The sequence below is a fragment of the Bos mutus genome, chromosome 28 (genome assembly GCF_027580195.1).
Source record: "Bos mutus isolate GX-2022 chromosome 28, NWIPB_WYAK_1.1, whole genome shotgun sequence".
Lineage (NCBI taxonomy): Eukaryota > Metazoa > Chordata > Mammalia > Artiodactyla > Bovidae > Bos > Bos mutus.
In genome coordinates, this window is record NC_091644.1 from 8740366 (window position 1) to 8761577 (window position 21212).

Sequence of the window (21212 nt, forward strand, 5' to 3'; positions counted from 1 at the left end):
TCTTCTCAACCAAAAATAAGTAGCATTTGCATAAAGAAAGTGGAAGAAGGAATAGTACCTCCAGTCTTCCAGCTCGATGGTCTAGATGTTAAGTGCTGGCTTCCCCTCCGGGCCTCGTTTTGGCCCCCTGCTCCACCTGCAGCACCACATGTGGGGGAAGGGCTGTTCTCCAGCAGCTGCTTCCTCCCTTCTCTTTAACTTGGATGCAGCCACCTCTGCCCAGGTCCTCAGCCACTTCCCAGCTTTATCTTCCCGGGTGTAGCTTCCTTGTCAGGCCCCCAGAAGCTTTCAGAATCCCTTTTGCCGCCACTCTTAGCCTTCTTCCCCATTCTGACCTTTCCACAGCGTCCCCTCCTCAGGATCAGCTATCATCATTTCTTTCAACAGCTGGGTCAGATGCCGCCCTCATAGACACAAACAGCTGAGAGCCTGGGCTGGGCCAGAGCCCAGCTCCTTTTAGGCCAGGTATCCCTACCTGCTCTCCAGCTGCTGGAAAAGGCCCTTCTGTTTCTCAGTCTGTTCAGTTTCTTGAGGTTAGTGCCTACACCTGCTGCATGCACCCTTAGAAATAATGATTTAAATTTCTCACTCATTGCTGAGTGGTCCTGAAAAAGAAATGAAATGGAAGTATCTTATAATGGTTTTTCAGGTCCAGGAGAAGCTCTGTGGTTTCTCTATTTACTTGCTGATAGAGGACGGGAATATGTAGTGTGGTGTGTGAAGGTGAGGTCAGTGATTATAGCTAACAAGCAGTGTTCATCATTCCAAGTTCCTGGTATTTTTGAAAGGTAGAGTGTGGTTTTGTTTTACACAGGAATTTTACCTCTGATTATTTTAACGTCATAAGTTCTGGAAGATGCTTCCACATTGCCTATTAGTGAAATTCTAAAGTCTTACTGAAAATGACTGCTTTGTCATTTCTTATATCATTTTTTCCTCTCTGATGCCAAATGCCATCCAGACTTTCCATGTTGGTGCGGTAAGCTAGAAAGTCTTAGTTTGCAGTAGCTGTTTTCTTTTGTGTTTGTATGTTTTTGTGCTTATAGTCATTTTGTGATGTTTATTTCTGAACATTTTCCTTGGGCGGACTGACCTTCCACTGAAGCGTCGTCTTCCCTGTCGTGTGGCCCTGCTTGTAAGGACCGACTTTGCTTCCGCCGCAGGATCTGTCACTGTGAAGGGGATGACGAGAGCCCTCTGATCACGCCCTGCCGCTGCACAGGGAGCCTCCACTTCGTGCACCAGACCTGCCTGCAGCAGTGGATCAAGAGCTCCGACACGCGCTGCTGCGAGCTGTGCAAGTACGAGTTCATCATGGAGACCAAGCTGAAGCCGCTGAGAAAAGTGCGTGCAGGCCGCCCTCGGCAGTGGCTCAGTGCCGGGGACCAGCCCCGGCTGATCCAGGGTATTCGAAGGAGAGACGGCATAGGCGATCTATTTATTTAAATATTTATCAAAGATATAAAGAGTAATAGGATGAGGATAGCTCAGTAGGAGAATTCAGTGGAGAAAAGAGGCTGAGTAGCTTGGTTTACGCGGGAGACCAATAAAACTTCAAGACAAGAAGTTTGCACCACTTACGTAGGCCACAGGCGTCCTTCCGTTCTCCCAAAGGAGAGGAGACACTGAGGCCTTCCCGGTTGGATCTTAGAAGCCCAGGCATATTTAGCAAGCATGGCGGGTTCTGCGCTCCAGATGGAGACTCAGCCAGAATTTGGGAGAGAGAGCGACATGGGGAGACCAAGTTTCAGTGAACAAGGCCCGCACTTTATTTTCCAAAGTAGTTTTATACCTTAAGTTATGCATAGAGGATAATGGGGGAAGGAGTAGAGTCATGCAAGGACAGCAGCTCCTGGTCCTAATCAAAGCCAGGCTTTCAAACTTATCATATGCAAAAGTTCAGGTGAATTACATCATCTTCTGGCCAGGAGGCCTGTTAACATTTTAAGAAACTTATTTTTCTCTAAAGGTGATTATTCCAAAGTCAGGCACCAGCCTCCAAAAATCATTGAACAAAGCTGCATTCCTATAGGGCAAAGGTGGGGTGGGCTCAATCAAGAAAAGAATTAACTCAAGGGTCCAAGGTTACAAACATTAAAGCTACTACTTACACCAATTAATCAATACACTGCCAGGGACACAGCAGGTAAGGGATATGGAAACTTAGCAGCAAACATTGGCCCAACAAGTGAAAATCCCTTCACCAATACAATTTCTAATCAATCTTAACTACTCAAAGGAATCTGTGTTTAGACAGTTTAGAACATCTCCTGCCTCTCACAGTTGGGAGGCTCTGAACAATCACATGAGGCCGGAAAAACCTATTCAGGCAGGCTAGAGGACTTCCAAAGGAGTTTGTAGGTTGAAACACTGTCACACGCAGGAATTATTAACTGGAGCTGTAAGCTAACTCTTTTTTCAGAGAGAGGTAGTGGGGGACAGCCCCCGTAAAGTCAGAGGGGTAGGTGAAAGCACAAAGCAGAAAGTAGGCAGACTCTGCTTGAGAATTTCCAGGGGGACTCCTGAGGCTCGATCCCGCCTTTGCGTATGCCGAGCCTCCTTCCTCATGACCTTTGTCATGGGTGGAGCTCCTCACGCTGGCTCCCGGCAGTGATAGAATTCCAGTTGAGCTATTCCAGATCCTGAAAGAGGATGCTGTGGAAAGTGCTGCACTCAATATGCAATATGCCTGCTCCCGGCAGCTCAGTCTCGCAGAGATGAGCCCCTGGAGTCAGCACTTGGGACTGGGTGGGCCGAGGCTGACTTGGGTCCACTTCCTTTGGAAGTGGAGGCCAGTGTGTACATTCGTGTTACTGGTGCTGATTTCCAAGTCCCTCCTCGCAGGAAGAGGCTCTTTCTGACCGTTCAGTCATCATGTTTTCTTTTTCCTTGAATCTAAGACTGCTTGCTCGTCTGTATCAGTCGTTTGGCCCTGGATCACACACCATTCTGTGAAGTCTTAGTCAGTATTAGACTTCACGTGTGTTAACTATCCAGGCCTTGCCTCTAATTAAGACCACATTGCGGAGATGAGTGCCTCTCCTGCACGAAGCACAGCCTGATGCAGTAAATGTATTTTTATACACTTGTGACAAATATTTGCTAGATAGGAGGTGGGGGCAGATGGGAAAGAAGGGACGCATGGGCATTATGTGAAGCACAACTCTCGTCAGGCCTCGTGTCCTTGCTTTCGCTGAGAGGAGCCTCTCCGGCACTCCCCTCCTGTGTAAAGACTGGCTGCTCTATGTGTTTTTGTGCCCAGCACATGGAGAGGTTTTGTTTGGAAGAATAAAAGGCTTGTTCTTATCTCAGAACTTTAATACGTAAATTGCAGGGAGAATCACATAATCAGGTAGTAGCACTTGATGTGCCAATACAACGCTAACTTCCAGGGAGAGCGCGGGTCAGATATTCAGGAAGGAAGTGTTCGTTGTGGATTGAAATGCCGGGGAAGGAGAGTGGGGCAGCACCATAGAATGTTTGGTGTTGAAGCAGTTCTTGAAAGATCACTCGGACTTAGAGGGAAAGTGAAGGAGTCTAAAGGGCTCGCATTGTCTCCAGAGGAAAGCAGCCACCTAAAGGTGGGCGAGCATTTCAGAGAAGGACGAAGGCTGAAACTAAGTGTATCTTAGGAACTCAGGGGAGTGTTTTAGGAGGGAAACCAAGTGAAGATACGCTATCACACTGCAGCAGAAAGCAGTCTAGATGTTAGAGAAGGCAGGCCCAAGCTACTTAAAAAAAAATGCTCTTCCCCACAAAAGCCTTATCATTTATCAGGTACCTTACTCCATCCTGATCCCTCGAGCGAGTCTTAGGGCACTGTGGCCAATACAGGTGGTCCCCAAGGCTCTGCTTTCAGCTTGTCCTGCATAGAACCGTCTGGAAAGGCTGTGGCTGGGGCCAACAGGGCATGTGCAGTGCTCACACTCGTTTTTTTCTCTACCTTTTTGTGCTTTCTGCTGATTCGGAAACCAGTAAATGAAAAAGAAAATCTGGCTATTTGGAGTAAATCAATGAGCTCCTAGAGGAGATGGGACTGGGACAGACTGCTTGTGCCAGGAACTCTTAGCATCGATTTCACGGTGTTGCTGCCAAAGTAGCAGAGGACCAAAGAGTGAGCGCCCGCCGCCATCACCTCCACTCCATAGTGCCTGCCCATCTGCTAGCGTGCTGTGGTGCCATCCGCCCCCTCTTCCCCTCACTCACGCCAGTCAGCAGCTCACGGAAACAAAAGCGTGCCACCCGGGTCTTGGCCCAACATGCTGTTTTCATCTGGACCAAAACATAAAATCTTTTTATCAAGCCAGTGAATGCCTGCTTGCAGGAATAAGCAGCCAGGGGGACCGGATTGCTGGTGGTGATTCATAGATCATCTCGATCCCGGCTTCTCTTCATTGCATAGAAAGTTGGCTGTCGACAGAATACCAGAGCCTGGTACCTGGTTGAAGCCACGTGGTTTAAAGGGAATGACTCAGTGTCTGGGGAAATTCATCTAGCTTGGGTGAGGGGTAGTGGGGAGGGAAGCCAGTCTTACCATCAACAAAGCTCTCACCCCAGGGTAGCCCCTGAGGCCTGGGAGCCTGAGCCTCACGTCTGTGTGCTGTCTTTTCAGTGGGAGAAGCTGCAGATGACGTCCAGCGAGCGCAGGAAGATCATGTGCTCCGTGACCTTCCACGTCATTGCCATCACCTGTGTGGTCTGGTCCTTGTACGTGCTCATCGACCGCACTGCTGAGGAGATCAGGCAGGGGCAGGCAACAGGTACGTGGTCAGAACGAAAGGTGTGCCCAGCCAGGGTATCCTGAATGGCACAGTGGATCTTAGGATTGGGGTATTACTCCAGGTTGATTTCCAAGTCTGACCTCCAATGTCTGGGCTTCTGGAGGGAGGTATCCATTATGACGCACCGTACGTCCTTTTTGGATGTTTCTTGTGCTGTGGTGGTACTTTGTATAACCCAGTCGGGATTTCCCTGGCAATTCAGTGGTTAAGACTTTGCCTTCCAATGCAGGGGGCACAGGTTCGATCCCTGGTCAGGGAGCTAAGATCCTGCATGCCTTGTGGCCAGGAAGCAAAACATAAAGTAGAAACAGTATTGTAACAAATTCAATAAAAAGTCTTTAGAAATGGTTCATATTAAAAAAAAAAATCTTTTAAAAAAAGGAAAAAAAAAAAAAAACCCCAGTCAGGAGAGATCGAATCATGGAGAGAATTCCACGAATGCCCCTGGAAGCACAGGATGACAGGACCTGGACGAGCTCGTCCATGCCTCCTCCACAAAACTGCATTTGATGAGTTAAGAATCTGCGGCTAGGACAGGTTCAGAAACTGTGTTTTATTTATTTCACATCTTAAATAAGGTCTGAAAGTGAAAGTGAAGTTGCTCAGTCGTGTCTGACTCTTTGCGACCCCGTGGACTGCAGCCTACCAGGCTCCTCTGTCCATGGGGTTTTCCAGGCAACAGTACTGGAGTGGATTGCCATTTCCTTCTCCAGGGGATCTTCCCAAACCAGGGATTGAACCCGGGTCTCCCGCATTGTAGGCAGACGCTTCACCGTCTGAGCCACCAGGGTGCTGATAGGCTAATCGGGTTTTTTCCCTTCCAGGAATCCTAGAGTGGCCCTTTTGGACTAAGTTGGTGGTTGTGGCCATTGGTTTTACCGGTGGACTTCTATTCATGTACGTTCAGTGCAAAGTGTACGTACAGTTATGGAGGAGACTCAAGGCTTATAACAGAGTAATCTATGTCCAAAACTGTCCAGAAACAAGCAAAAGGAACATTTTTGAAAAACCTGCACTACCAGAGCCCAACTTTGAAAGTAAAGATGGACGTGGAGTCTGTCATTCCGATACGAACTCTTCTTGTTGCACAGAGCCTGAAGACACTGGAGCAGAGATCATTCACGTCTGATGGCACGGAGGCTGTAGCTCCTGGACAGCTGAGAACAGCTGAGGGAAATTGTTTACTGCCACTGTATGCATTTTCTTACGTCCTTTAATAGCATAGGCTGGGCAGGTGACTATTTTTAATGGCTTCTCTTTTTTCTAAAGCCTCCTTAGTGACTCTCCTGGAAAACCCTCATGTCAGCTGTGCCCGGCTGGGTTCTGCTTCTGCCAGCGAGTCTACAGGAAGGGAGGGTGGACGAGCCTGTGGCCCCATGATGGGGTGCTGGCTGGGTTCTGGCTCGTAGCCTTGAGCAGGATGAGAGAGCAAGATGCCAGAGCTGAGGGGAGAATGGGAGCAGGCGGCACCTGGCCCTGCCGCACCTCTTCTGGTCGGCAGGCCCCACCTCCCGCCCACTAGCTGAACTGTTGGGGAGGACCAGCCCTGCGGAGAGGCTTCTCCACCACTAAACAGGGCCCGGGGAGGCTGCCACTGCCACAGTTCCCAAGCAGACGGGCCGTGGTGCTCTGTGCGTGGTGGTGAGTGATTCACTAAGCAAAGCAAAGCACTTTACAAAAGGAGAATCTTTATTTTGTGATATGTGTGTCGCGCAGGATTGGCATTTGAAAGGACGTCTCATTTAGAAACCTTCCTTTCGTGACCCTGATTGTCTCCTTCACACTGTAATAGATCTGAAGCCCTTTTTGCCTTATATATGCTAAGAAATGTGATTCTACTCTGTGTCCATAAAAGGGACTTGTAAAGCAGAACAAACAGGTCGGAGGCATTTTTCGTAACATTTTGTGGGATGAATGGATGGTAAATGGCAGGCAGTTCGAGCGTAATCTTGTGGTTTTAAGCCTGTTTTATGACAAGTCTTCATGTCACAGGGCTGCCCTAAACGTTTCTTTTTTTTTGTCAGTCCTGAAGAAGAAGGGTTCATGAGATCTAAATGAAAGGAAGTTGAGGTATCAGAACAAAACGGAATATTTAAAACCTATTCCTTTACAGACAGAGCTCTCCGGTTTGTGCTGACTTCACACTGAAGAAGCAGGCATGTGTCGCACAGCTGGGGCGCGCGCTGAAGGCGCTTTCAGGGGCCCGTGCTCCTGGCACCTTCCGTGGGCCGCTGCCCGGGGCAGAGAGGCAGATGGGCTGCCTCTGGCTGAGGGCCAGGACTGAGCAGAGACTGCCACGGCCCACCGCGTCCCGCTCCCAGCCACAGCCCTGCCCATTTGCCGCCTTAACTGGGCTGAACCCCTGGCCCTGCTCTCAGTCCATTCTGTTGTCAGGGATTATCTCCTGTACCATTTTTTTATAAAACCAAAATCACTACCATCAAATGGCCTTTGTACCTTTAAAAAGGTCTGCTTAAAATTCTGTTTTTAAAGACCAGTTTCATCATACCAGGCAAAAGAGAGTCAACTCCAGAAAAACAGCCCAGGGAGTTCTGCAGTATGAGATGAGTGTGCCCAGGCACTTACTCTCCGGGCAGCTCTCTGGATGTCTTGGGTGGAGGCCCCGGGTCCTGCCCTCCATCCTCTGAGCCTCAGGTGTTTGATCCAGCCTGTCAAGAGTAAGGAGCAAACAGAAGACGATTCCTCTGCATTTCAGTGTGAAATGGTTTGTTTTGAAAGCCTCAGGGGAGGGCTTTGCCCTGCCATGGCTCCTCTGGCCTGGCAGGTGCTATCCAGCCATAGCTCACCCTGGAAATAGGTCCGCTCGCCCTCTCCGCCTCCCAGGCCACATCCAGCGCGTGCCTGTGCTCACTGTGCCCCAAAGTGCAATTACCTACGCCCCCTCCCAGCCTGGGGACACCAAATAGCTACAGTCTGCTCAGGAGAGCCACATCCGAGGTCTGCCTTGCCGGTGCCCTTTAGGAACTGCCCGGGCAAGGCCCCTTGTCCCTCTTGATGGCAGGTGAGTCGTCAGGGAATACTGGATTTCTGAGTGGGCACCATTCCCCTTCCCGCAGTGGAGCTCCCTGTGCTGTCCCTGAAAAGCACGGAGACTTCTGATAGAGAGGAGAGTGTGCTCAGGTGGGGGTGGCCCCAGGACATCCCAGCCAGTGTGGCTGGTGCCCCACCTGTGGCAGAGGTGGCTTCATAACCAGCACCGTTACGTTGCTCCCATGGCCCACCCAGGCTCTCACGGGAAGCGCGCTCACACCATCCCGTCACCTCCAGCCAAGCTCCTAAAGGCCTCTGCCTGTGGATGGTCAGCCCCACGTTCTCCTTTTCTTTCCTGGGTTGGCACACACACAGCTTACCCATTGCCGTTTTCTGTCCTCACAGGGTCTGTTGACCACCTTTGACCCCCAACTAATCCCCACCCCCGCCCCGCAGGGACCGACCCTGAGGTGCGAGGCCGGTGAAGCGGCGCTGTGCTGCCACCTAGTGGGGCTGTGGATCTGCCGGGCGTTGCTTTGAAGAGTTAATCATTCCCCATTTCTTCATCGTTTGGCACCTGACTGAACAAATCATAGAAACGCGGGGTAAGCTTGCAGGTCTCAGGGCCCGGAGGGCTGGAATCTGAACGCCAGGCGAGGGGGAGAGGGAAGCAGCCTGGGGTGTCGACAGCCAACCGTCTCTGACTCGGCCTCTGCTTCCCCTCAAACTATAGTTCCACTGAAGCACTTTTGTGGCTGAGTTTAAAATTTCACTGAAAATTATAAAAGATGGCTTCATCCTCCAGACCTGTACGGTCTCTTGCTTTTTTTTTTTGCTTCGGTCCACTCTTTTCAATCTTATGGGTCCAGTTTCAAAACCTGCAGCTGTGCCCTAACCTAGCTACAGACATACAGGCCCCGGGCAGCTGGGCAGGTCCGAAAGCCTCGTGTAGAGCTGCCCCCCTGACCGGTGGTCGGCCCTGGAGCCGGAGGAGGCTAGGGCACACAGGATAAAGGTCCACGATGGCGTGGATTTCGCCTGACGCAAACACACTTTTGAGATACTTTCTCTCTTGCATCTGATCTGAAGTTTGCAGCTTCTGTCTCTAGCCCAAGGAAAGACGGAAACATAGGGAAACAAAAGCGTCTGTCTTTGTTTTGAAAGTAATGAAACTGTGCAACTCATCACCTATTCAGATGCAATGTTTATAGGATGTTGATTGTTAATAAAGACCAAATTTACACTGGCATGTGTGGTGTGGTTTCTAACAGGCACTTCACACTTGAAGTTTTCCTTGACCTAGAAACTTTCTAGTTATCTAAATGTCTAGTTTTGTATCATTTTGTGTATGGTCACTGTTTCTCGGTATTACTGCTTGAATAATTCTCTGTATGGGTGGGGGGGTGTTTGTACTATACACGGAGTGTCTAATTGCAGCAATAAAGCATTTCTTTAAAAAGGAGCTTTGCCACGCAAGTGTTTTCCTGCCAGGAAGCTGGGTATTGGCAGGCACTCCAGTGGTCTGATCCCCTTTCTGGGTTCCTCTGGCTTCCGTATCAGAGAAGGTCATGCAGCCTCGGTCTGTCCCTGTGAGGGAGGCTGGATCCACCAGATGCTGGCAGTCAGTGGGGAGGAGGAGTAGGTTCTGGAGAGTGTGTGAGCATGGGAACGAAAGCTGAAGTCATTCTCACAAATGTGCGTGTTCCAAATATCTAGACTCTACTTGGACTCACCACACTGAGGAGAGCCAGACTCAAGTTCAGGGTGTGTATGGCACCATGACCATTGAAGTGGTCCATGGCTTAACTAGCCTCATTTTGTTAAATCATTGACTGATGCAGTCCAGCGGAGTGAGGAAGTGCGGCAGGGCAGGCAGCATTGCTGGTGATAGCTGAGCCTAGCTGTACTTCCTGGCTCCTGGTGAAAGGTTGTTGCTGAACCACAAAAGACGCCAGGATTCTTGGCCTCCGGAGGAGAAGAATTCAATCCAGGGCCAGAGACGGGGCTTCTTCGCTCAGAGATTTTGTGTATGTTAAAGTATAAAATAGAGAAAGCTTCTGACATAGGCATCAGAAGGGGGCAGAAAGAGTACCCCCCTGCTAGTCTTTAGCTGGATGTTATATAGCTACTAGCAGTCTGCTAATTAAAGAAAGGAAATGTCTCAAAACTCAGAGAATGGCACCAGGTGAGTCATCGGTTCAGTCGCTCAGTCGTGTCTGACTCTTTGCGACCCCATGAATCGAAGCACGCCAGGCTTCCCTATCGATCACTAACTCCTGGAGTTCACTCAAAACTCATGTCCATCGAGTCAGTGATGCCATCCAGCCATCTCATCCTCTGTCGTCCCCTTCTCCTCCTGCCCCCAATCCCTCCCAGCATCAGAGTCTTTTCGAATGAGTCAGCTCTTCACATGAGGTGGCCAAAGTACTGGAGTTTCAGCTTTAGCATCATTCCTTCCAAAGAAATCCCAGGGCTGATTTTCAGGATGGACTGGTTGGATCTCCTTGCAGTCCAAGGGACTCTCAAGAGTCTTCTCCAACACCACAGTTCAAAAGCATCAGTTCTTCGGCACTCAGCTTTCTTCACAGTCCAACTCTCACATCCATGACCACTGGAAAAACCATAGCCTGGACTAGACAGACTTTTGTTGGCAAAGTAATGTCTCTGCTTTTGAATATGCTGTCTAGGTTGGTCATAACTTTCCTTCCAAGGAGTAAGCATCTTTTAATTTCATGGCTGCAGTCACCATCTGCAGTGATTTTGGAGCCCCCCAAAATAAAGTCTGACACTGTTTCCACAGTTTCCCCATCTATTTGCCGTGAAGTGATGGGACCAGATGCCATGATCTTAGTTTTCTGAATGTTGAGCTTGAAGCCAACTTTTTCACACTCCTCTTTCACTTTCATCAAGAGGCTTTTTAGTTCCTCTTCACTTTCTGCCAAAAGGGTGGTGTCATCTGCATATCTGAGGTTATTGATATTTCTCCTGGCAATCTTGATTCCAGCTTGTGCTTCTTCCAGCCCAGCGTTTCTCATGATGTACTCTGCATATAAGTTAAATAAGCAGGGTGACAATATACAGCCTTGATGTACTCCTTTTCCTATTTGGAACCAGTCTGTTGTTCCATGTCCAGTTCTAACTGTTGCTTCCTGACCTGCATACAGATTTCTCAAGAGGCAGGTCAGGTGGTCTGGTATTCGCATCTCTTGAAGAATTTTCCACAGTTTACTGTGATCCACACAGTCAAAGGCTTTGGCATAGTCAATAAAGCAGAAATAGATGTTTTTCTGGAATTCTCTTGCTTTTTCCATGATCTAGCAGATGTTCACAATTTGATCTCTGGTTCCTCTGCCTTTTCTAAAACCAGCTTGAACATCTGGAAGTTCACAGTTCATGTATTGCTGAAGCCTGGCTTGGAGAATTTTGAGCATTACTTTGCTAGTGTGTGAGATGAGTGCAATTGTGCGGTAGTTTGAGCATGCTTTGGCATTGCCTTTCTTTGGGATTGGAATGAAAACTGACCTTTTCCAGTCCTGTGGCCACTGCTGAGTTTTCCAAATTTGCTGGCATATTGAGTGCAGCACTTTCACAGCATCGTCTTTCAGGATTTGAAACAGCTCAACTGGAATTCCATCACCTCCACTAGCTTTGTTCGTAGTGATGCTTTCTAAGGCCCACTTGACTTCACATTCCAGGATGTCTGAGTGATCACACCATCGTACTTATCTTGGTCGTGAAGCTCTTTTTTGTACAGTTCTTCTGTGTATTCTTGCCACCTCTTCTTAATATCTTCTGCCTCTGTTAGGTCCATACCATTTCTGTCCTTTATCGAGCCCATCTTTGCATGAAACGTTCCCTTGGTATCTCTAGTTTTCTTGAAGAGATCCTTAGTCTTTGTCATTCTGTTGTTTTCCTCTATTTCTTTGTGTTGATCGCTGAGGAAGGCTTTCTTATCTCGTCTTGCTATTCTTTGGAACTCTGCATTCAGATGCTTATATCTTTCCTTTTCTCCTTTGCTTTTCGCTTCTCTTCTTTTCACCGCTATTTGTAAGGCCTCCCCAGAGAGCCATTTTGCTTTTTTGCATTTCTTTTCCATGGGGATGGTCTTGATCCCTGTCTCCTGTACAATGTCACGAACCTCCGTCCATAGTTCATCAGGCACTCATCAGATCTAGTCCCTTAAATCTATTTCTCACTTCCACTGTATAATCATAAGGGATTTGATTTAGGTCATACCTGAATGATCTAGTGGTTTTCCCTACTTTTTTCAATTTAAGTCTGAATTTGGCAATAAGGAGTTCATGATCTGAGCCACAGTCAGCCCCTGGTCTTGTTTTTGTTGACTGTATAGAGCTTCTCCATCTTTGGCTGCAAAGAATATAATCAGTCTGATTTCCATGTTGACCATCTGGTGATGTCCATGTGTAGAGTCTTCTTTTTTGTTGTTGGAAGAGGGTGTTTGCTATGACCAGTGTGTTCTCTTGGCAAAACATTGTTAGCCTTTGCCCTGATTCCATACTCCAAGGCCAAATTTGCCTGTTACTCCAGATGTTTCTTGACTTCCTACTTTTGCATTCCAGTCCCCTATAATGAAAAGGACATCTTTTTTGGGTGTTCGTTCTAAAAGGTCTTATAGGTTTTCATAGAACCGTTCAACTTCAGCTTCTTCAGCATTACTTGCTGGGGCATAGACTTTGATTACTGTGATATTGAATGGTTTGCCTTGGAAACGAACAGAGATCATTCTGTCGTTTTTGAGATTGCATCCAAGTACTGCATTTCGGACTCTCTTGTTGACCATGATGGCTACTCCATTTCTTCTGAGGGATTCCTGCCCACAGTAGTAGATATAATGGTCATCTGAGTTAAACTCACCCATTCCAGTCCATTTTAGTTCGCTGATTCCTAGAATGTCAGTGTTCACTCGTCATCTCCTGTTTGACCACTTCCAATTTGCCTTGATTCATGGACCTGGCATTCCAGGTTCCTATGCAATATTGCTCTTTACAGCATCAGACCTTGCTTCTGTCACCAGTCCCATCCACAACTGGGTATTGTTTTTGCTTTGGCGCCATCCCTTCATTCTTTCTGGAGTTATTTCTCCTTTGATCTCCAGTAGCATATTGGGCACCTACCGACCTGGGGAGTTGCTTTTTCAGTGTCCTATCATTTTGCTTTTTCATACTCCTCATGGGGTTCTTAAGGCAAGAATACTGAAGTGGTTTGCCATTCCCTTCTCCAGTGGACCACATTCTGTCAGACCTCTCCACCATGACCCGCCCGTCTTGGGTGGCCCCTCATGGCATGGCTTACTTTCACTGAGTTAGACAAGCTGTGGTCCGTGTGATAAGATTGGCTAGTTTTCTGTGATTATGGTTTCAGTGTGTCTGCCCTGTGATGCCCTCTCACAACACCTACCGTCTTACTTGGGTTTCTCTTACCTTGGACGAGGGGCATCTCTTCACGGCTGCTCCAGCAAAGCGCAGCCGCTGCTCCTTACCTTGGACGAGGGGTACTCCTCACGGCTGCCCCAGTAGCTCCGCTAGGCCCTCCGCGCAGCCACCGCTCCTGGGACATGGGCTAGCTCCTCCCGGCCACGCTTCTGCGCGGCCCGTCGGCGGCGAGTCATGGCGGGGAGGGGCGGGGCGGGGCGAGGCAGGGGAGGGAAGACATAAAATGATTGATTGACGTGACTCTGAGCAAAAGCAGATTTCCATACAGATAGCCTCATTAACATAGATTAGGAGAGCAACGTATGAGTTTAACATACTGGTTTGTCAAGTTAGTTCTGAGCCCTTAGGCCGAACCGACTTGAAGACAGAGTCTGGGGTAAATGCATAGCATGTTAACATAGCTTAAGATACTCACTTCCACAAGAAAAATGCATCCTTAGCTCAAGGTTTGAGAAAAGTTAAGTTCGGGTGGAGCCAGGTGTCGTTATGGCAACAGAGTTTTAAGAGAAAGCTCTTTTTAAATTTGTACAGAGAAGGGGAAAAATACAACACTCATTTGTTTCCTCCTGCCCCTTAAGAGAGAAAAAGTGTCTAACACTCGCAGCCTATTTCCTCCGTCTGGAGACCCCTGGCCTTCCTGCCTGTTACCCTCTCGCTGGCGGGGCTTCCCTGAATAATGCCCATGTGGTGGATCCTCCAGTCTTGGGACTGCAAACCACTCCTGGGGCTGGGAGTGCTGAGGGTGGGCGCCTGGCTTCACCTGTGCTCACGAGATGAAGGGAGGGAGCCCAAGCTTGCCCCAGCATACTGTGTGGTTGAGCCAGGAGAATTGTCCCCCAAGTTCAGGGCACCACAGAGGGCTGCCAGGAGACTGGAGAGCTATGCAGCGGGGTGCTTTGCTGGTGTCCTTGCCTGACTTGGGAGAACAAGTCCCAGGAACTGAGCGCGGCTGTGGAAGCTCCTAGAGGAGAGGAGGGCCGCAGAACAGCTGAACCTGCTCAGGAGTATTCTTGCAGGAGGGACAGAGACTAGTGCCCCCTGGGCTCGCGCTCAACTGTTGGTGGGAGGGAATGTTGGGAGCCTGGAGCTGGAAGAGAAATCCGTAAGAATGTGAGGAGGGGGCTTCCCGTGAGGGGCTTCGATTCTTTGGGGACCCAATGAATTTTAGTGAGTTTGGCTGAACAGACACCAAATAAGGTCTTGTTGCAGCGAGGCTTTGAAACAACGCCAGCCCCAAGCCTCTTCGCCCTTCGATGTGAGCCACAGAATTGTTGCAGGAAGGTGGACGCCTTCCAGGGCCCGAAACTGGGCTCTTGTCTAACACTCGGAAATGAATTGTCCGAGGAGACACATGTGCTGACAAAGCAAGAGATTTTATTGGGAAAGGGCACCTGGGTGGAGAGCAGCAGGTAAGGAAACCCAGGAGAACTGCTCTGCCGCGTGGCTCGCAGTCTCCGGTTTTATGGTGATGGGATTAGTTTCCGGGTGGTCTCTGGCCAATCATTCTAATTCAGAGTCTTTCCTGGTGGCGCACGCATCGCTCATCAAGATGGATGCTAGCAGAGGGATTCTGGCAGCAGAGGGATTCTGGGAAGTAGACGGACATGCGGTGTCTCCTTTCGACCTTTCCCGAACGGTTCGTGGTGGCTCATTAGTTCCGTATTTCTTATCAGGATCTCCTGTCATAAAACAACTCATGCAAATGGTTACTATGGAGCCTGGCCAGGGTGGGCGGTTTCAGTCAGTGTGCTTCCCCTAACAGAATGATGGGTTAAGGCACACTGCTAGGGGAACCTCCAGTCCTCCAGGTCAGGGGGTGGCCACTGGTGCTCGCAGACCTGCCTTCTGTTTGATAAATACACTTATAGACACAGTCTTGTCCTTCGTGCACTTGCTGTGTTCAGCTTATTTCCTGCTACACTGTCGGATCCTTTGTCCTGGAAAGCCTACAATATTTACACGCCCCTTTATAGAAAAAGTTTGCCAACCCTTGGTCTGTGTGATTGGTGCCCCTGGAGTTGGTGCACAGCCCACGAGGTGACAGAGGCGTAGACGGCCCTCTTCTAGGGCCTGTCCTTTCTCCCAGCCTCAGAGGTGCCCAGTGACCAGTTGTCCGGCTATGCATCTCTGTTGCTGGTTCTGGAAAGAGCTGAGGTTAGTTCAGGAGTGAAAGGAAGAAGGGATAAGCCTGCTGTCCTGAGCTGAGAGCTTCCCTCGGCCCCTCAGCTGTCAGAGAAGCCTCGCCTGGCCTGCCTCGCCAAGCTCCTTCTGGGACCTGAAACGAGAGAAGCAGAGTCCAGGCTCTGTGGGGGCATCTCAGGGTCCCCTCTGCATGAAGTAGGTATCTGGAGGTCCAGTGGTCCAGGGAGCTGAGCCAGGCTCCACTTTGTTTCCCTCGTCCAGCTTCCACCCTTTCACTCAAGACACACAAAGCCAGGGTCTTGGCAGAGGGGAGCTGGCCTCACTGTGTTGCCTGGCACCACCGTTGAGGGGGTGGGGGGGCAGGGGGTAGACGGGAAAAAGACAACATAGGTTGTTGCGAGAAAAAGTAGTCTGTTACCCCCATTCTCCTACTTTCCTGTTGTTAGATGCCCTGTTACAGAACAGTGATGAGAGCAGATGGTGGGGGTGATTTTTTTTAATTCATTTTTAAATTGAAGGATAATTGCTTTACAGAGTTGTGTTGGTTTCCGCCAAACATCAGCATGAATCAGCCATTGGTATAATTTGTCCCCTCCCTCTTGAACCTCCCTCTGGCGGGGGTGATTTTGTGGATTGGTTGGTTCATAGCAACAAAAACTTGGTAACAATGTCCCTCCTGATTTTTCCTGCAAAACGTTTCTGGTCCATAAAATCTAGTCACCTGAGAGCCCTGGTCCTGGGGCTCCTTCCATAGACATAGGAACTGTCCTGAAGGAAGTGTGTTCTGAAGGAAGCGTAGGAACATTGTGGGCAAAGAAGAGAGAAAAGTACCTTTTGTCCAAATGGAATGGGGGCAGCTTTTGCCTAGATGGGATCACAAAGATTACGGCTTTTTTTGTGTGGGGAGGGGATGTGAGCTGTTTGGGGTGATTGGAACATAGCATGTTGGAGACTTGTTTTGAGCAAACTCCTTTATTTTTATGACAACCAGTTCTTAATTCTTTCAACCAGAATTTATCTGGATACCTACTGTATGCAAGAGATTGGACTAAGCATAAATAGAACAGAAGATCGTCTTCCCATTTCTCAGCAAGAACATCCACTAGTCGTCTTGCTCTTCTGGGCTGCCTACCGTGAAGCGCTGAGCTGGGCGTAAGGACTGGAAGGGGCACAGTCCTGTTCTGTGTAGGAAAGGTCCCTGCAGTCCTTACACACACTGATCAAAGTATGGCATTTGCTAAAGACTGAGGAACAAACAGGAAAATGCTCCAAAGCTGAGCTACATTGTGGTCCAATCTGGGGAGTGTTTGGTTTGAAGCCAGGAGCCTGGGTCCCTCAGGCCACTTCCCAGGAATCTGAAGGCCCACCCCTTGGTGCCCCCAGGAGCCTGCCCAACCAGGCAGGCTGCAGTCTGGGGGCCGAGCCCAGCCTCGAGCAGCTGGGCATCCTGCAATGAGACGGGCTCAGGTGGCTTCTCAGATGGCCACGCTATTGGGAATCCGGTCTGGGGACAAGTAGTAATAAGGCAGCTTCTTGTTCTTGTTGCGCTCGGCGATCACGCTGACGATGGAGTCGAGGTTCTTACGGAACCGGGCCATGGCCTCCTTTACGGGCTTCTCGACGAAATGTTCCTCTGGGTACATGCCCAGAAACAGCTGAGAGCCAGACAGACAGAGATAGGTTAACCTGTGATGAGGTGATGTAAATCGACAGGACTCGTCCCACCGCTAGAGCCAGCCTTTGGGAGTCAAGGCCTGTGCTCATCACCGCTCCCCGCATCTCCACCCTCTGCCACCTGCTGAGAGCACCCGAGTATGCTCTTGGGCTGGGGCCTCACAGATCAATGCCCCGCTGCAGGGAGGCTATAAGGACTGGTAATGGCTCAGGCAGATGTGGAGGCTGGGGTGGTCCTGGCTGTGGTGGGCATGTGGCCCAGTCCCCAGGCACGCTCCCGCCTGGTGTTGGGGCCACGGGGGCACAGGGCCAGTCTGACCTTCTCTGCAGCCCAGGTCAGCCACAGCCAGGCCCATTTGCACATTCACACCAATGTCTTCAAATTGAACCTAGGTGTATCTTTTAGAAACAAAATCCGAGAATGTTAAAATTGAAAAGTTTCATAGCCAGGGCTGGGCAGGGTGGGAGAAATGTTCTGCACTGTTGATGGGATGTTGGATTCAGCTTGTGGAGGGCCATTCAGTCTCAACAGTCTTTGACCAAGAAATTCCTCTACAAGGAATGTACTGGTTCTGTTGAACACCTGTGCTGAGACCTATGTGTGAAGATGTTAGGGGCCGACACAAAGGTCCCCAAGCAACACACGGCCAACAAATGCTGGTGGGTCTGGGGCCAGTCCAATCGGCCAGTCATTCTGGGTGGCACTGGGCTAACACCAGGGGTGGCGTCTGAGAGCCAGCTTTGGGCCTTTGGAATTAGGTTCAACAGGTTGTATGAGTATGTCTCAAAAGATACCCAGGAAACTCAGCCCTCACCTGTGGGGTGCCAGGGAGAAACCCACATGGAAGAGCTTTGCCAACAGTGGGAACAGGTTGGGTGTGCCCTTGTGGGGAGCATCACAGTGGAGCAGTGACCCCTGCTCTCCTGCCCCACCCCACTCTGAGCTCCATCCAGACTCTGGCCTGAGGACCTCACAGGTCCCTCCAGCCTTGCAAGTCAGGGTTCCTGGCCGGCAGGGGTCCAGCCTGAGCCCTGAATCATAAAACCCTGGGACTGAGGAAGGCGTTAAACCCGGCCTCACCTCATTGTCCTGGAACTGGCTCAGAGCCCATACTGCGCCCAGATGCCAGCAGGAGCGGCCGCGGTCAGGCAGCGTTTCCACAATCTGCTCGATGGTGACCACACCCTTGGCCGTCGGCGGCGGGGCTCGCATGGTTGGGGGTGCGTTGGGGATCCAGGAGCACCAGTCATACTGCAGGGACAGCCACCGACCCAGCTGGGTGCCCCTGTGGCGAGTGCAGCCCTCACCCACCTTTGCCTCCCATGCCACCTCCCCGAGCCCCCTCCTCCAACTCCAGCGGGGCTGGGGAAGCCCCCTCCCTCATACTGGCATCCGGTGCTTAGCACAGAACAGAACTCCACCGGCCACTGGGAACACCAGACTCCTGGCCCCTCCGCCCCTCCACCCCCGCTCCTGTGGAGGAAGTGGGGCGGCCCACCCAGGGCCCTCAGAAGCAGCCGAGTTGGCCCTGGCCATCTTCCACCCAGAGGGCTTGCCCCGTCCTTGCCCACCTGGCCGAAGTTCACCGCCGCATGCTGGGCTGAGGCCGTGAAGATCACCACGGTCAGGTACTCACACAGCTTCTCCTTGGTCTTGATGGACTTGGGGAAGCCTAAGGGAGAGCCCTGGGCTGGCTGAGGCCCCACCCCCAGGAAGGGCCACTCGGCCAGCAGACACCCACTCCACCCATTCAGGTCCCTGGGTGCCCACACACCAGTGTTGGGAGGGCCTGGGCATGAGCAAGACGCACTGGGAGAGCACGGCTGCTTGGCCCAGTGCTCCAGTTGCTTTTCCCCCCTTTCCTGGCTCTTGGAGAGCCCCTGGGATATCCCCATGGTGCACACTGAAGGGCAGGGGTCCCCTGGGAGCTGTGGGCTCAGCACCAGGTGCTAAGATGGAGGCCAACGGCCAGCATCACCTACAGCAATTCAGTGGCACAGGGGAGAGAGGAGAGGCCGCGGCACGGAGCGCAGTCCCCACCTGAGGCCTTCCTGCCCCGCATGCCGTACATATAAACGTCCTTCACGAAGTCCTGTAGCTCCTGGTCCTCCTCCACCACCTGGTCGCCCTCGTAGTAGATGTCCACCACCTCGGCCACGAACCTGCTCAGGAGGAGAGGCCCAGCCAAGAGTGGGTGACAGCCAGGGTCTGCAGAACTGGCCCCTGGGCCCCATCCATGACCCCGTCACTTCCTGATGTCTGGGTTCAGGTCACACTCTCCCCCAACCCCGTCCAACCTGGCACAGCCCCGTTCCCCCAGCACTGCCCCGACAATGGAGCCAGGCCCCCCGGCCCACTGAGTCAGCGGTGCAGCACCCCCGTCGTGACCCTCAGAGCCCCGCCCACTCCTCCTGCAGCCCCTCAGCTCCCGCTGCCCAGAGCTGACCCCCCAGGCCTGGAGCTCACGTCTTGATGGCCTCCCACACCAGGAGCCCGTCGTCCCGGTAGAAGTAGTAGGGAATGTCTTCCGCGTTGTCCATGCCCCGGGCCTTGATGGCCTCAGGGAAGCACAGGGAAGTGTAGGTCAGGTCCTGCATGGCCCTCTGCACCATTTGCACATGCCCACCGCCCCCGGTGGCGTTGGCCTTGAGCAGGAGGGGAGGAAGCGCTGTGAGCCAAGGTCAGTTCCTCTAGGGCCAAAGCTCAGCATGAGAAACTGCAAGGGCAGGGAGATGTCCGGGCCCACCAGAGCAAACCCATGTCCAGCGAGGTGGGGTTGGAGGGACATTTAACTCGGAGCATGCCCAGGGCAGCCCCAGGAGGAGGTTATGGGGAGGAGCCTCGTCCTGATCCAAATATGAGGGGCTGAGATGCAGGAGGGAGGGGTGAGCCCCCTACCCGAGTGGTGCAGTGAGGACGGCAGGCAGAGTGGAATCCAGGCCAGAGCAGCCCCTGCACCAGGCCTGCCCTTGTTCTGAGCACAGGCTGCCCAGGGCCGAGCATTGCTCTCAGAGACCCGATCTTTGAGCATAAGACAGGGGCATACACTGGACCCCAGGACACACACCACTCTGCCGAGAGCCTCTTGTGTGCCTAGTGAGGGCTGCTGGTCGTCATCCCAGCTGCAGATATGCTGGTACACATGCCTGCAGGCAGGCATACACGTGGCTGAGTGCTCAGGGCACAGAATCTTCCAAGGAGAACTTGGGGGCTGGGACCAGACACTGGTCCACGGTGGGCGTGTGACCCGAGCACGACCAACAGAGTTGCTCCCCGGTATTTTCTATTTGCATGGAAGATGCTGTCACGTGTGCGATTGCAAGCTTGGAGCTTGCTGTGATGTCCCCGCTCCCACTGGGGGAAGCCTGTCTGCAAAGCCCATCTCAGAGAGTGAGGCCCACACAGTTTAAAGAGAGGCAGAGTGCCAGCCAATGGGCTTGTACCCTGGGGACACTGAGTCCCGGGCCCCGTGTATGAGGCACCCTAGAGGGCAGGGGGCGCCTGGGGGCTTCGGGCCCAGCACCAGGTACTGAGGTGGAGGCCACGGGCCAGGTTGCCCAAGGGAACTTGGAGCAGGAGCTGAAGCACCCGGACGTGTCCAGGTGTGTGAGATGACACAGTCCCACTCCAGCTGTAGCGGCCTGAGATGAGTTTTGTCATTTTCCACCCAAACGGTGACCCTTGGGATGGTCTGGCTGGCTTACTAACTGGAGGTGGGAAAGGAGCAAGGTGGGGGGTATGGCTGTGGGAGGCTCCAGGCTCAGTAAGCCTCCAGAGGGGCCACAGCAAGGGGTATTGCCTGAGAGGGCGTGATGGGCGGGTGGGGACACAAGGCCCCACTGAAGGGAAGAGTGGGCTGCGAGTGCCCATGGCCTGGAGGGGAGGAAGGGTGGGAGGCTGTGCTCGGAGTGATGGGCGGCAGAGTGGGTGGGGAGATGCAGGAACCTAGTGTGGGCTGCGTGGGCAGGCAGGCAGGGTTTACACCCACATGCCAGGGGGAGGGGAGGGGAGGGGTAGGAGGAGGTGACAAGAACACCCTGGTGAAGAGGAAGACAGGGTGGACGGAAGGGGTGGATGCCAGCCAGAGAACATGGGGGCTTCACTCGAGCGCACCCAGCCTCCCACCCTTCCAGGCCTCCACGTGGTTGGTGCCTAGGGGGCTGGTCTCCG

General features: G+C 51.8%; 2 protein-coding genes across 16 annotated transcripts in view; one reads left to right on the forward strand and one right to left on the reverse strand.

Annotated features, from left to right (window-relative positions):
* The window catches only part of MARCHF8 (membrane associated ring-CH-type finger 8), a 145945-nt gene extending 136711 nt beyond the window's left edge, over window positions 1-9234 (forward strand). For all 14 annotated transcript variants that reach the window (XM_070364834.1, XM_070364843.1, XM_070364837.1 and 11 more), the window contains 3 exons: window positions 1164-1344; window positions 4613-4760; window positions 5606-9234. In XM_070364834.1, coding sequence (XP_070220935.1) covers window positions 1164-1344; window positions 4613-4760; window positions 5606-5910 — 634 coding nt within the window. In that variant the 3' untranslated portion in view covers window positions 5911-9234. The remainder of the gene's footprint in view (window positions 1-1163; window positions 1345-4612; window positions 4761-5605) is intronic.
* Window positions 9235-15857: 6623 nt separating this feature from the next.
* ALOX5 (arachidonate 5-lipoxygenase) overlaps window positions 15858-21212 on the reverse strand; it is a 46638-nt gene continuing 41283 nt past the window's right edge. Inside the window, exons 11-15 of one of the 2 annotated variants that reach the window (XM_070364653.1) lie at window positions 19509-19687; window positions 19083-19204; window positions 18614-18714; window positions 18123-18293; window positions 15858-17022 (exon numbers count right to left, since the gene is read on the reverse strand). In XM_070364653.1, the coding sequence (XP_070220754.1) occupies window positions 16843-17022; window positions 18123-18293; window positions 18614-18714; window positions 19083-19204; window positions 19509-19687 (753 nt within the window). In that variant the 3' untranslated portion in view covers window positions 15858-16842. The remainder of the gene's footprint in view (window positions 17023-18122; window positions 18294-18613; window positions 18715-19082; window positions 19205-19508; window positions 19688-21212) is intronic. The other variant, XM_070364654.1, reaches the window with a different exon arrangement.